At 34.2% G+C, this 14,161-nt stretch overlaps 1 protein-coding gene and 1 long non-coding RNA gene across 3 annotated transcripts; both read left to right on the forward strand.

Moving 5' to 3' along the window:
* Nucleotides 1-2,404: 2,404 nt before the first annotated feature.
* On the forward strand, nt 2,405-5,209 carry LOC139808687 (F-box/LRR-repeat protein 4-like). 2 transcript variants are annotated; one of them, XM_071770941.1, is made up of 5 exons: nt 2,407-2,980; nt 3,064-3,223; nt 3,309-3,693; nt 3,781-4,105; nt 4,885-5,209. In XM_071770941.1, exons 1-5 carry the CDS (start codon nt 2,526-2,528, stop codon nt 5,189-5,191), a joined length of 1,632 nt encoding a protein of 543 aa, XP_071627042.1. In that variant the 5' UTR covers nt 2,407-2,525; the 3' UTR covers nt 5,192-5,209. The 2 variants fall into 2 exon arrangements, with proteins under 2 accessions (XP_071627041.1, XP_071627042.1); XM_071770940.1 differs by having other exon boundaries at nt 2,405-2,980; nt 3,309-4,105.
* Nucleotides 5,210-6,445: 1,236 nt separating this feature from the next.
* Nucleotides 6,446-10,451, forward strand: LOC139808688 (uncharacterized). Its single transcript, XR_011730926.1, has 4 exons — nt 6,446-8,080; nt 9,419-9,746; nt 9,867-10,125; nt 10,206-10,451. It is a non-coding gene; the product is annotated as an uncharacterized lncRNA (long non-coding RNA).
* Nucleotides 10,452-14,161: the final 3,710 nt, after the last annotated feature.

The following is a 14,161-nucleotide window of genomic DNA, read 5'->3' on the forward strand; positions in this document are numbered from 1 at the left end:
ACACGTGTATCGGAAAATGAGATAAAAGATACATTCAGTAAGATAAAAAATACATTTCGGAAAATCTTAAATCCATATTCTGCCTCTCTTCTCCTTCTCTCTTTTACTTACTTTTATATTCACCCTTTGCCTTCACCTACTCCTTCTCTCCCTCTCTTCCAATCCTTTCCTTGCTCTCACGATGCTTCCCTTCAGCTTTTCCACGACGCGTCTCTCAAGTTCGCTCCTCGCCTTACTTCCCGCCACGTGCGTTTGCCATGCGCTCACCTCGCTCAATCGACCCGGGAAGTCAGGCTACGGGAGTTTAGGTGACGACCAAGACTTCTTGGACAAGGCACAGATTACTGGACCCTGTTTTGCGTGTCGCCCTAGGAGGTTCTGGATAGGTCTCTTTTCTTCGGGAGCAGCGGATCGGTTGCTGATCTCGAGTCGAAGTGTCTTCTTTCGCCGCGGCGCCGATTTTTATAAAGGGGATGATAGATTCGGTGAAGAGGCCGATCCTCGTGCGAGCCGCGCGGCGGTCGGAGCAGTGCAAAATTACGCGCGTTCGCACTCGGCGGAGATCGAATCCCGTCGGCGTTCGTCGTGGACCCGAAGGGATACCGGTGCCGCGAGCCGCAAACGCTCGCGCACACGATAATTTTGAGAGAATTAAAAAAAGGTGGGCGCACCGCGCACCGCGCACTATTCTCGCCCGACGGTCGGGCGGCATCCGGCGGGTGTTAACCGGGAGACGATGCGTTGACAAGGGTGCATCGTTACAAAATAAATAAATACATATATCTATTTCATAAAAAGAAGTACATATGCGGATCGGTTGCTTGCGGATGTTACAATGCAGAATATTGAGATCAAATTTAAAATATATAAAATAATTATTTATTAACAATTTTTATTTATTATATATTTTATAATAATAGTACAATTTGTTAATAGAAAAGTAAAGAAATTATAGTTTGAGTAAAAATTAATGTTTTTAAGAATAAATACTATAGATATACACTACTCTCTGTAGAACAAGATTTGCAATGTATTGTTAATTAAAATCTTTTTCTACAAGGGCTACAATATATTCACAGCCAGTACTAAAAATCTATAGTTTGCATTACGTAATACACATGCAGACAATAGTGTCAGTATTAACAATGTGAATGGAAGGAAGATAAATTTAGATTATGTACATGCTATAATTGCAAATAGTTAACTAAAAATCTATAGTTTACATTACGTAATACACATGCAGACAATAGTGTCAGTATTAGCAATGTGAATAGAAGGAAGATGAATTTAGATTATATGATCTGTTTGCTATAATTACAAATATATGAATTATAATGCATTTTAGCATATGCTACAAAAGCAAAGATTATTATTCTCCCTACTTTTGGTCTTCTTTCAGAGAGAAAATATGGCATCCAATTACCAATCTTTATATTTTATATTATGAGAGTTGTGGTCGATATCCTTATATCGGCAGAAAATCCGTAGGAAAAGAGGATATTAGAGTTGACTTCATCTATCAATTTGTGAAGAAAAGACACGTTAAGATCCACTCTAATCAAAGTGTATTTTATACTGCCCCTGACATAATTGGACCACCCAAATTTTCAAACTATGAAGAACTATTTCAGGTAATTATTTAAATAGAAATATTTAAATAGATGAATTTCTCTCCGTGACTTTAACTTTGACATATGTAGCCAAGATCACTCTTCTGAATAATATTCCAAAGATTTAGCCGTCGCTATTGATTAAAAAGTTATTAACAAAAGATATATTAAAATAGAATATAGATTTCTTTAACACCGTATAGATAGAACTCTAGTACGTAATAAGCATGTATAGTATAACGAGGTGTATATATATAGACCTTATACATAAGAAGGAAGAAGCTGAATCCTTCTTCCGCCCACATGTATACTGTCTGTAAACACATATCAGCAAATTGACTTTCCTTAATTAGCACTATTATATTTCTCAAACTTTTTTGTTAATAACGTTTTAATAAATAACGAACGACGGCTAAAACCTTTGAAAGGTTATTCAGGAGAGTGCTCTCTATAATATATATGTCAAGGTCAAGGTCGTAGAAGGTTGCTCCTTTAAACTAAATAAATACCCTATTTTATTCTTCGTGTTTCAATGGAGAAACATATTTCATAGTATGTGTATTATCCGTTATATTGTCCTGTACAAAGTAATCGGAATCTAAATTTATATATGCTACAAGATTTTTTTCTACTATTTGATACATTTTAACTTTTCAAAACAGAAATTGAATCGATGGAATAATGATATCGACATTTCAATAACTCCGTGGCAATACGAAGAATCCATGACAATGTATTATAGTATACTATGTCCGCCATGGCATAATTATATTGGTATGTGATACCTGAATTCACAAGTAAGATATTGTTAAAGAAGATACGCTTTTGTTGAGAAAAGAGTATAATTATATTTTCTTTTTTGAAGATATCGAGTTTCATGAAGCTGTATATCCAATCAGAGTTTCTATATACGAAATGTTACGAAACAATCCTGGAGACGTAATTCAAATTTCGGCTCAAGATGATTCTAATAATGAGTGGTTTAAATTGTGGGAAACTGATTATAAGTCTGAGATTGTACCCCTGACATCAAGATTATTTTCTCCACCCTTATCACACCCGCGTGACTTTAAAACGAAAATGCTAAGACTATTTTTTAAAAACGGCAGAGGTACAGCTTTCGGTGAAATACCTCCTTACACAAAGGTAGATGCTGTGATGCTTATCGGTACATCAGAGTTGGTTCGTCCTAGAAATTATGAGAAGAGTTTAACTAATCTGTTAAAGGAAATTAACTGCATGTACTTTCCACACCATGAGGATATTCATAATTTAACAGCAGATTTCAAAAATGCACACTTGGATATAGATTATCTGCAACGACATTTTTCTGAATATTGCATTATAATGGAATATTGTAAGGATGGAAGGTATTATTATCAACATTAAGTAATATTAAAATCTCTTCATTCTGTTAATAATAAAAATGAATTTGTTCCGATGTTATTTGCAGCTACATAAGAAGGGTTTCTAAGGGGAGTATTTTGAGAGAGAATTTGATGCACAAAAATGTATCTCTGGAGGTAATTCGTCATTCGAATTGTGCAAAACGTATAATACTCTCTTCGGATGAATCCAAGGAGCTATCACGTCGCAATATATCTGACCTTCCTGTAAAGTATTCTAAGAAGCCTATTTTTTATAGTATTTATTGCAATATCATATCGTGTATTAAAGTTTTATATTTTATCTTTGCAGGATGAAATACTACTAATAATATTAAAAAACTTGGATCTGATGACGTTGTTACACAGCTTGAATTATGTAAATAGACACTTCAATGATTTGATACGAGACCCTCGACTCTATACACGTTTGAATATACACTGTTCACCTTCCAAAAAGAACCGTTTTTACCTAGATATGGCAAGACGCGATATGACCAAGATATTTTGTTACTTTACACCTAGATGTAAATATTTGCAGCAGTTAGATCTTACAAAAAGCATATTTAGTGTTGAGAATTTTAACAACTTTCTTGATAATTGTGGCGGGCGGTTAACGCACTTAAGATTAGGATACTGCCGTTCTATCAATAATCTTGCCCTACTTAAAATTTCAGAGATATGTGTAAATTTGAAAGGTATGTATATACGTATAAAGTATATAAAACATGTGATTGTTGAGATTATTGGTAAATTGTATATGCTCAACACATATCTCTTTTTAGAATTGAATCTAGAATATTGTCATGGCATAGGCGACGAAGGATTTTCGTATCTCGAGAAATTAAATGGTTTGGAACATTTAAACCTTTGTAATACACATATAAAAGTTGAATGCCTTTCCAAAATACTGCAAAAAAATCAACGGATGCGTGACGTCAATTTTGAACGTTTAGTCTGTTTTTTTATAAAACGTAAAACCGCAACACATTTTATAAAATTGTGTCCTAACTTGGAAGTAATACGTTTAGAGGACAGTATTAGTTTTACATCGCAGGATATTGACGTTCTCGCTGACTGTAAGAATGTACGAAAAGTGTATTTTCCCAAGTAAGTGTGTGCTTCTTAATTTTTTTTAAATACATGTTTACTATATTTTTTATTGAAATTTGTATTTGCTTCTCTTGCATTTCGAGGATCTTGAAAAAGTTACATTAATTATTTTTGTGCTTCTTCATGGAGAAAGTTATGTTTCTTGTAAAAAGGAGTTCTTTAACTTTATAAAAATTTTGAATGTTTTGAGAAATGTCCGTGGTAGCTCTAACTTCCGCAAATTTTGAGATATTGGGCTATTTATAATTCCATTATATTTTTCAGCCCTTTCTACCCCTATTTCATATATAATTCTTTAAGATTTGGTTGATTATACCTAGCTTTATACGCGATCAAAAGTTCATATGCGGAGTCCATATATAAACTGTATAGCCTGAACTCCAAAGTCAACTTCAATTTGACATTGCGTCGATTGTAAAACCCCACTTGTGCTAAGCTGATCTTCTATCAATTCATAAAAAAATTAAACTTAAAATTTGAAAAAAAGTGTGCAAATTAGGAACTCGCTTCCTCATTATTACAGATCGATCGCTACCATTGCTCCTATTTTATTTAGTTCATAAAGCTTTCTCTATGAGGGAGCTAAACTAATAAATACTAATAATAATTATGCATCAAGCAAAATACAAGCTTCCTCATAAGAAAAAGTTTTATGAGCGAAATAAAATGTTAAATTGCTCTGAATAGGAGTAATCTGTAATAACGAGGAAATTTCTAATTTGCACACTTTTTGATGTAATTGCAATACTATAATAATTATATGATTTTTGTTACAGATTCCAATCTCCAATCACTGATGATTGCTTGCACAGATTACTTCCTTCCTGGCAACTCCTGGAATTAGTTGCTTTACAGTACATTGTCCTTACTGATCACAATTTGAAATTATTAACGCAGTGCAAAAACTTAAAACAGTTAAAACTTTATTGGGTGAAACTTGTTACACCTGATAAGTGTTTTACTATTTTGGAACAATGTTCAAAACTGCAAGAGTTTCATCTCTTATCCTGTAACATTGACGATTGTTTGGTTAACGAATGGAAGGAAAGATATCCGCATGTGTCCATCTATACACTTGAATGATAATTTTAATAGTTTTGTTAACCCTTTTATATATATATACATATATTATATATGTAGCAATTTACTTTTTAAAAATTATCTAGCGAACTAGATTGTAAAAGAAGTTAATGCCTAATAAAAACGAGACATCCACATTTATTTATAATTTATTTTCGAACAGTTTTATCTTCTTTTTTCTTTTTTGTAATTTGACTCTTTTGACAGATGGTCATTTTTGCTTCCTTAAAATAGTTGGTTAGCAAAATATTAAGGCAAACTATATTAAGGCTCTTGGGCTCTTTCCGCTATCACGTAAGATTAATTGACGTCAGAAGCGAGAAATGACACGCTGAGAATTCTTGCGTGCCATTTCCAAATAAAAAGATATTTGCATAAAATAAGCACTTCATATATCACTTCAGCACACTTCAAAAATACTCCGAGGTGCTCCATGATTTTTACGTCTGCTATATATATTACTACCAATAATGTTACCAATTGACAATAATATTTTAGATTATCTGCATAATAATCGTGCACACATTCCTGTATTCTTATTGCATTATTTTATGAAATTGTATTACGGATCAAAAATCCTGGAAACATCGGAAACATTGATAAGACTATTAGTACCCAAATTGGGTACAAAGATGGGTAATAATTAAGCGGTCTATCAAGTTGATATTTGCGAGATTTTTTATCTCAGATCTATAATACAATTTCGGAAAATAATGCAATAAGAATGCAGAAATGTGTGTATGATTACTATGCATATAATCTAAAATATTCAATATGGTTTCTATCGTGGCAAAACGAAACATATTAATACATGTGTCAATAAATTTGGCAAATATTTCGGTCCTATCATTAAGACGTCTTCTCTCTAGTAAGCCCACGCCCCACAGCAATAATCACCGCTTACAATGGTACCGTTTACTTTGAAGGAATGTATGTACGGTTATTTCGGACCTTCGCATACACTCGTTATCTGTTATTAGTTTAGAAAAATTAGCAATTCGTCATCTTACCCCCATTTTACCCCCCTTTCCCCTGAAATGTATTTCGCAGATATCTTTGGCTGCTATTGTGCATTATATTTCGATGTGCTCGGAAAGGTAAATCAACTTTGAACTTCGCCTTTCAATTTTGTTTTTATCATACTTGTTCCATAAACAGTTTAAGATTCTTTAAAAGTTCTTTTTTTTTTTACAATAAAACAATTATTTCACATTACAGTTACTTTTAAAAGTTTTCTTTATGTTTGTAACAAATGAATTATTCTATACACATTACAGTTACTAATGACTTATACCCTAAAAAAAGAAATTAGCCTAATTGTTATATAAATTTTGACATAGATTCCCAGTCAGAAGTGACAAGTCGAAAAGCCGGCTATATTAGACGGCTATGTCGTCTATGGTTGAAATTAGTATGCAGTAAAACCATTTTTCAACTAGTTGATAATTTTGTTTGTATTAATTGTAGGGACGCGTTTTCCGCAAATTTGTAACTTGTATCATAAAGTAAAAATTTAAGTTTAAGAACAAAATAGTTACATATAATAAGTCGAAAAGATGACTATTAAACGTACTATTAGACGATCTACAAGAGTTTAAATTTTCTCAATTTAAATATGCATTTTATTGTAATTGTTACCTTTATAATTTGTATGATTTGCAATCCAAAACAGAAGGTGCGAATCTCGATAAGCTGAAAAATACTTTGTCCTTTGTAAATAAATGTTTCTTTTGAACATAGAACGTAATCGGACATCCGATGCAGTTTGAATTTTCTCTACTATTAATTTGTGTGTGTGAGATATGTATATTTTATATTTGATACAAAAATATACAAATTAAACGGTACGGACTATTGGGAAAATATATAATTAATTTCGCATGTAACACGGAGATAATAAGTAAATAATAAAATATTTACTACATGTTTGTTTTATTATTAATTGATGCTTTTCTGACTTCTTCTTTCTCCTTTCTTCTTATTCAAATCCTTTTAATAAGGAGGAGTAATTTTGATTTTTAATTAGTCTCATATAAAGAGAAATTCAGCGAAATCGCGAATTGAAATGAAAAGGTTTCGCTGAGGTGTTGCTCACTGTTGGCATACTGTTATTTTGACGTCTCTTCTTTGCTAGATGTAAACGTAAAGACTGCTAAACAAATGTCCAAGTACAACACGAATTGCCTTTGATATGCAAATGATAATAAATTACGCTGAACGTTTATAATTTACTTATTCGTATAAAAGTCTGTTATCTTCTTGCACACTACTCTGTTGCTTACGCAGCTTTCCTTTGTCAGCTGTTAGCATAGACTGCTAAACAAATGCCTAAATTAAATGCCTACGTGCAACACGGATTGCTTTGATATGCAAATGCAATTAAATTACATCTTACATTTGTAAGAAGAAGAAGAAGAAGATATTCATATCTTGTATTTAGACAAGAGAGTGTCTGCGAAGGTAATCAAGTCTGGGAATAATATAATATACCACACTTATAATCTTTAATATCTTAATATTAAGAATTAGGTTTATTATCACCATTGGATATTAATCTCTCCTTTTCCATCATATGCCTTTTAAATTTCATCTGTTTTTCCACATTTGTTTCTTCTTTCTCTCCATTCGTAATATTTCCCTTCTAGACAATGCTACAGAGGATTAATACCGTCAATGTTTAAAAATAAGACATTCTTGCGCAGGAATAATTTAACGACTAATAAATTTTCAATGTTACCTAGTTTCGACTTTTATTCACTTGTAAAATTTATTTTATTTGGCGAGGACTCAACAATCTCGGAACTCTGAACCCTTACAGATGACGATGGATTAGTCTCAGCAATTGTCTCAGCGGTTGTTCACGATGGATACCAGAGTAGGATCTAAATACAGGTGACCTTAGAATAACATACTTCGATATTGCACGAGTCTCGAATAGCCGAGAAAAAAAAATTATTTACATTATCTCTTCGATTAACGTCTTTTTTTTTTATAAAACTACTAAAAATATGTAATAACATTAGGCTATTTTTTGAAGTCTTTTTAAAATAATCCCTTAAAACCAAATGCCCAATTTCATATAGATCTGGAGTCTTGAACATTTTCAATAACACGAAACCAATTAATCGTGTTATTTGAGAGTTACCTATATAATTGAATATTGCTTATGCATTAAGTTTTATAATAACGGAGAAGCTGAGAACAATATAAAGATAGACAACATTTATAATAAAACTGCAAAAACTCAATCTTGAAAGATTTGTAATTTCTCTATAAGTTCTTATTTAGAATTACAATAGTAACTTTTCTTTAAAATCAATAAAGTATCCTTAACACACTTTGTTTATATTATAAACAAATATATATCATATAAAATCATTAAAAATGGAAAAGGTATGTATCTTCTTCCAGAGCGCTGAACAATTAAACAATTAAGAGAAAAATTAAACATTACAAAATACTTTAAGGGAAACTTTTTTTGAAAACTGTCTACACTTTACTCATATTTCTGTACTTATTTCCTACAAATCTGTTATTAACAGATCTCAATTTTTATTTCAATCAAGTTTACTGATAGATACTCGTAAATACTAGATAGACTGGTAAATACTCGTTACCATGCGTCACATCAAATATTTTAAAACGTTCGTTAACAATGATTTCCCAATTGCATTGCAGAACCGAATGTGTTACCTGAAACATTTGATTTTTCTGAAATCTGCTCATCCAATGACTGTGCATCTCATTGCACGTCGTTAGTTTGTTTAGGACTAATCCTTCTCTCTGCAGTTCTTTTTCAATTTTTTCTCCAAACGACAGAAGAACTCTTTTCAAGGCATTTACAGTAGAACCCTGCGCAAACAATAAGTCCCAATCGTTTATAGTATGACTCCAATTGCCCTCTCCAAAAACCTTAAATTGCGCGCTCCGCGAACACACTTTTTACGGGCAGTATGATTCGGGATAATTATTAAGATGTGGAAAACCATGCAAGATGTCTTCTTTTTTTTATTTGCCTAGTGTTTATCCATGGAACGATTGATACAACCATCGTCGTCGGGATCGAACGTAAATATGACGAACAAAACCACGAGTTAAATTTCCCAGGAATTATACCGCACCGCTGTATATTTACCTTATTCTCCGCACGAGCTCGGGCCGACTATTTTCACGATCTATGCGATCTAAAATTTCTAGTTCCTTAACTTTCCTTTTTGGTTACTGTGACAGACATGGAACCGGTACCAGTGATGGAAATAACTAAAGCGGCGAGTTTTACCGATACAAATTCGGAGATTCCGCGACGTGTCGAGACGAAGGCAGATATCAAGCTGTCTGTTGAAAGACAATCAAGATGAAAAATCAATCGCTTCCGATTCGGAATTGATGAAAATTTTGGAAGAGGATAGCACGCATTCTGATGAATCCAGGATTATCAGCAAGAAGGAAGGCTCGAATTCAAAGGACAGTCATATACTTTTAGACGCGTTAACGGGTGGTAACTCAGTCGTAAAAGAGGAAAACAGTGCCACGCCAGACATTAAAACGGAGAGTGCAGGTAAAAAAAATGTATTTATTCAGTCTTTTATTTTTTTATTTCACAGGACTGAACTTTTAACACAAATAAATAAATAAATAACTGCACAAGCTTTACATATTATGTAATATTTTTATGCAGATTTATTAGCTGAGAAAACTATTATTGGTGATCCCGTATCGGAGAATCTCAATTCTGGATCGCCTGTTAACAACGTTCAACAAGAATCAAGCATAACCAACGTAAAAAAATGAAGTCTCCGCGCTTCCGCAGCCTTTTATACCAGAACTTGAGGCATCGATTGACCCAGCTGAATGCCGAATGCGATTGTTGGAGCATATCGAGCATTTTCAATGTCACATCGATTCGAGATTAACATCCATAGAAGCGCAAATTTTTGGTATGTAATATAAAAACATTGAAAAAACGCGTATTAAAACGCATTCAACAAATGGTCATTCCATGCGTTTTAATGTGCAGCTCTAGAAGCGATGGACCCGGATGAACTCGTATCAGATCCGCTTGTTCAACCCCGTACTAAGCAGACTGTACAAATGCTCCTTCGTGACTTGAATACGGTCCGGAAACTAGCAGCATTGTGTTGAAAACGTAGTTCTCAAACTTGAGAGTATTTTACAATATACTTACATGTGCAGATAGACGATATAGATAGTATAGACATAAGTAACGTTTCTCAATTTGTTGTCAATAAAGGTAATTATTCTACCGTACTAGGAATAAAATTCGATTATTTAAGATAGCTGTTAAATCTTTTTGATTTCGCATTTAGAATTTATTTTAGAGAATTGTAACAATATTTAAAAAAAAGTAAAAAGATAAAATATTTTCAAAGTCGTTTGTTCGTTTATCGTTTGTGTGTTTCATGCCTGGTGCTTCTATGGGACTTTTGGAAATACAGAATAATAATGAAATTTCACAATTGTCACACGGTACGGACTGACTCTTGCACCAAAGAAATGCTTTTTTAATAGGTAGCAATAAAATTCCTGTCATCAAAGTAGGAGATTAACGACCAAACGAGCATCGCGGTGTAAAGTTATTCCATCAACAAGTTCGAGTTTGACAAGAGAAAATACACATTACATCATTACATTATAACATTAGATCGATCAAAGGACGGTATAAATAAATGATTGTACTCTATTACATTTTAAATTTTATAAATTTATATTAATTTTGTCGATCTTACAATCATTAACTCATTACGCGCGGGATAATTAGCAATTGGGCGAATTACAAAGTCGATCTGTATATGATGTTCGAGTTCGTAAAGCTAGTGCCAGATTATGCGTAATTCCATCTTTCCTTCTCGATCCTTATTATCACGTTCTTCTTTCTTTTCTCGTCGTCGTTGCTTTCATAATCTTCTTCCCACCATTTCCTTTTACCAATTAACTTACTCTTACTCTTCACTGTCATCCCTCTTCCTTTTGCCCGCGCTCTGCTCCATCCTATACACCTTTCTTTTTAATCTCTCTACCTTCTTCTTCAATTCTTTTATCTCCTTATCTTGTCTTTTACTGTCCTCCTTAAACTCCTTCATCATCTCCCATACTTTCTCTCCTCCTATCTTTTCTATCCTCCTTTTCTATTATAATCTTTCATCTGCACTCCATCCTTTCCACCGCTTTCCTCTCTTTCTCCCTTTAGGTTATCTGTAACAAGAAAGTTAAATTTACCTCATTTCACTTGCTCTACCTTCCTCTCTCGCCCCCTTCACTTCGGCCTTGCCCGCCACCTTCTTCCTTCTCCTTCCTCTTTTCTACTTACGTTTTTATTTTCCTCCGCTTTTCTACTTCTGTTCCTCACTCGTAATATCTTATGCCAGCACGTACTTACGGCTTACGCCTCTCGTTCAGGCACTCTAATGGCTCTAATGGCACGTGTCCTGCGGTCCTGCTTCAATCGTCACTCGATCCGTACTCGCGCGGGTACTCGTGTCGTTCTGCGCAGTTCTGCGTTTCGTCCGATCCGCTTCTGGTTTCTGTAAGGCTCTATAAATGTGAGTATTCTCGATCCGCCATTTTTCTTCCAATCATCTGTGAAAACATAACCTTTTCGTAAACGTCAATACGCTTTTCGGTCTCGCGATTAAGGCTCCTGGATGGTCAGCCGAGAACTCTGCGTTGATGGTGGCGCCGCCACTCTCTCCTCTCACTCTCTCCAATGGAGAATTCTGTCTTGTGACATGTTGACAACCTATTTTGTCGTCCTTGCTATTTCTTTATTACTCGCTCTGTGCTTGTGCTTTAACGTTTAACGTATTCGTGAAAATCGTAAAATTGACCGAAAAGTAAGATTTGCATGCGGAAGTAACGTTTTCACCTCTTTTCGATAGTCGTTAAACGGCTGTTTTTCCCGTATGTTTAGGCTTTGTTTTATGGCTGTTTGTTTATTGTCGAGGGAAAAGGGTAGTTTTCGGTCAATTTCGGAAGTGTTCTGAAACGATCTATAGTGATGTTTTATTGAAATGTCTCTTTATTTGAAAATGGTACGGACGACAAAATTGGGTGTTTTCCTCGCCTCAATAGTGAGAATTCAATATGGCCGCGGTGACCATCCAGGAGCCTTAATGTAAAAATTTAGCTGAAATATCGATTCTGTAAAATTGAAAATAAGTATTAATTGATTCTTAATTGATTAGACGTGTGTTCTTAAACGCGCGACAGTATAATTTGTTTTATAAGTGTCGTATTTATCGTAAATCGACACATCGTGACTCTGTTTCATTGTACGTATTTGGAGCAGTAATTTCAAGGGCAGAAGGTATATTATTTAAATAATACTCATCGCGAAAAATTGTTTTCATGTTGCAGTTTTGTCACATTTTGACATATTTGTGTTTTTAGATTAAGTATTTGGCTGTTTGTAAAATGTCAACTGAGGACATGAAAAAATCCAAGTACGTCGCATCCTGGGCCAAATGTTGAGGTAATTGCCGCATAAATTCCTAATTTTTTCTTTCGTTTACTAATTAATGCTTCATTTATCATATTTAATATACTTCCACTCATTTCAGGACCCTAAGCTTCAAGAGTATTACACAGATGACAAAAAAATTGAAAGTTTGTTGGTCGAAAATCTCTACCTGAAGAGTCTGCTAAAAATGTCAACTAAGGACAATCAAAAAAATCCAAGTACGTCGCATCCTGGGCCAAATGTTGAGGTAATTGGCGCCTAAATTTCTAATTTTTTCTTTCGTTTACTAATTTAATGCTCCATTTATCATATTTAATATACTTCCACTCATTTCAGGACCCTAAGCTTCAAGAGTATTACACAGATGAAGAAATTGAAAGTTTGTTGATCGAAAATCTCTACCTGAAGAGTCAACTGAAACGGTTACATCTGTGTAATACTCTTGAAGCTTAGGGTCCTGAAATGAGTGGAAGTATATTAAATATGATAATGGAGCATTAAATTAGTAAACGAAAGAAAAAATTAGAAATTTAGGCGGCAATTACCTCAACATTTGGCCCAGGATGCGACGTACTTGGATTTTTTTGATTGTCCTTAGTTGACATTTTAGCAGACTCTTCAGGTAGAGATTTTCGACCAACAAACTTTCAATTTTTTCATCTGTGTAATACTCTTGAAGCTTAGGGTCCTGAAATGAGTGGAAGTATATTAAATATGATAAATGAAGCATTAAATTAGTAAACGAAAGAAAAAATTAGGAATTTATGCGGCAATTACCTCAACATTTGGCCCAGGATGCGACGTACTTGGATTTTTTTCATTGTCCTCAGTTTGACATTTTACAAACAGCCAAATACTTAATCTAAAAACACAAATATGTCAAAATGTGACAAAACTGCAACATGAAAACAATTTTTTCGCGATGAGTATTATTTAAATAATATACCTTCTGCCCTTGAAATTACTGCTCCAAATACGTACAATGAAACAGAGTCACGATGTGTCGATTACGATAAATACGACACTTATAAAACAAATTATACTGTCGCGCGTTTAAGAACACACGTCTAATCAATTAAGAATCAATTAATACTTATTTTCAATTTTACAGAATCGATATTTCAGCTAAATTTTTACATTAATCGCGAGACCGAAAAGCGTATTGACGTTTACGAAAAGGTTATGTTTTCACAGATGATTGGAAGAAAAATGGCGGATCGAGAATACCTACTTTTTTAGAGCTCTAGTTTCTGGTCCGTATGGTTCAGTGGTTCCAAGTTCCAAGTTCATTTGGTTCCGTAATTCCGTCCAGTCGCCAGTCGGTTCACTGTTCAGTTTCATTCAGTACGCTTCGGGGACCGGACCTGACCGGACCGTCTGGACCGCGGAAGTGTGAGGACTTTCGCGCGCGTTGCGAATAAATCTCTCTCTCGCGTGGTGCACGTCTCGTCTCACGAAGTATCGCAGATATGACGTACATTCTGTGACCGCGGGGT

This window comes from Temnothorax longispinosus, chromosome 2, assembly GCF_030848805.1.
Source record: "Temnothorax longispinosus isolate EJ_2023e chromosome 2, Tlon_JGU_v1, whole genome shotgun sequence".
In the NCBI taxonomy this organism is placed as follows: Eukaryota; Metazoa; Arthropoda; class Insecta; order Hymenoptera; family Formicidae; genus Temnothorax; species Temnothorax longispinosus.

What these genes read in the sequence shown, in the direction of transcription:
- LOC139808687 (XM_071770940.1), top strand. Translation starts at nt 2,526, where the DNA reads ATGTTACGAAACAATCCTGGAGACGTAATTCAAATTTCGGCTCAAGAT. An exon ending in GAATATTGTAAGGATGGAAG is followed by an intron (nt 2,981 to 3,063) that starts GTATTATTATCA and finishes TGTTATTTGCAG; the next exon opens with CTACATAAGAAGGGTTTCTA. An exon ending in CGAAAAGTGTATTTTCCCAA is followed by an intron (nt 4,106 to 4,884) that starts GTAAGTGTGTGC and finishes TTTTTGTTACAG; the next exon opens with ATTCCAATCTCCAATCACTG.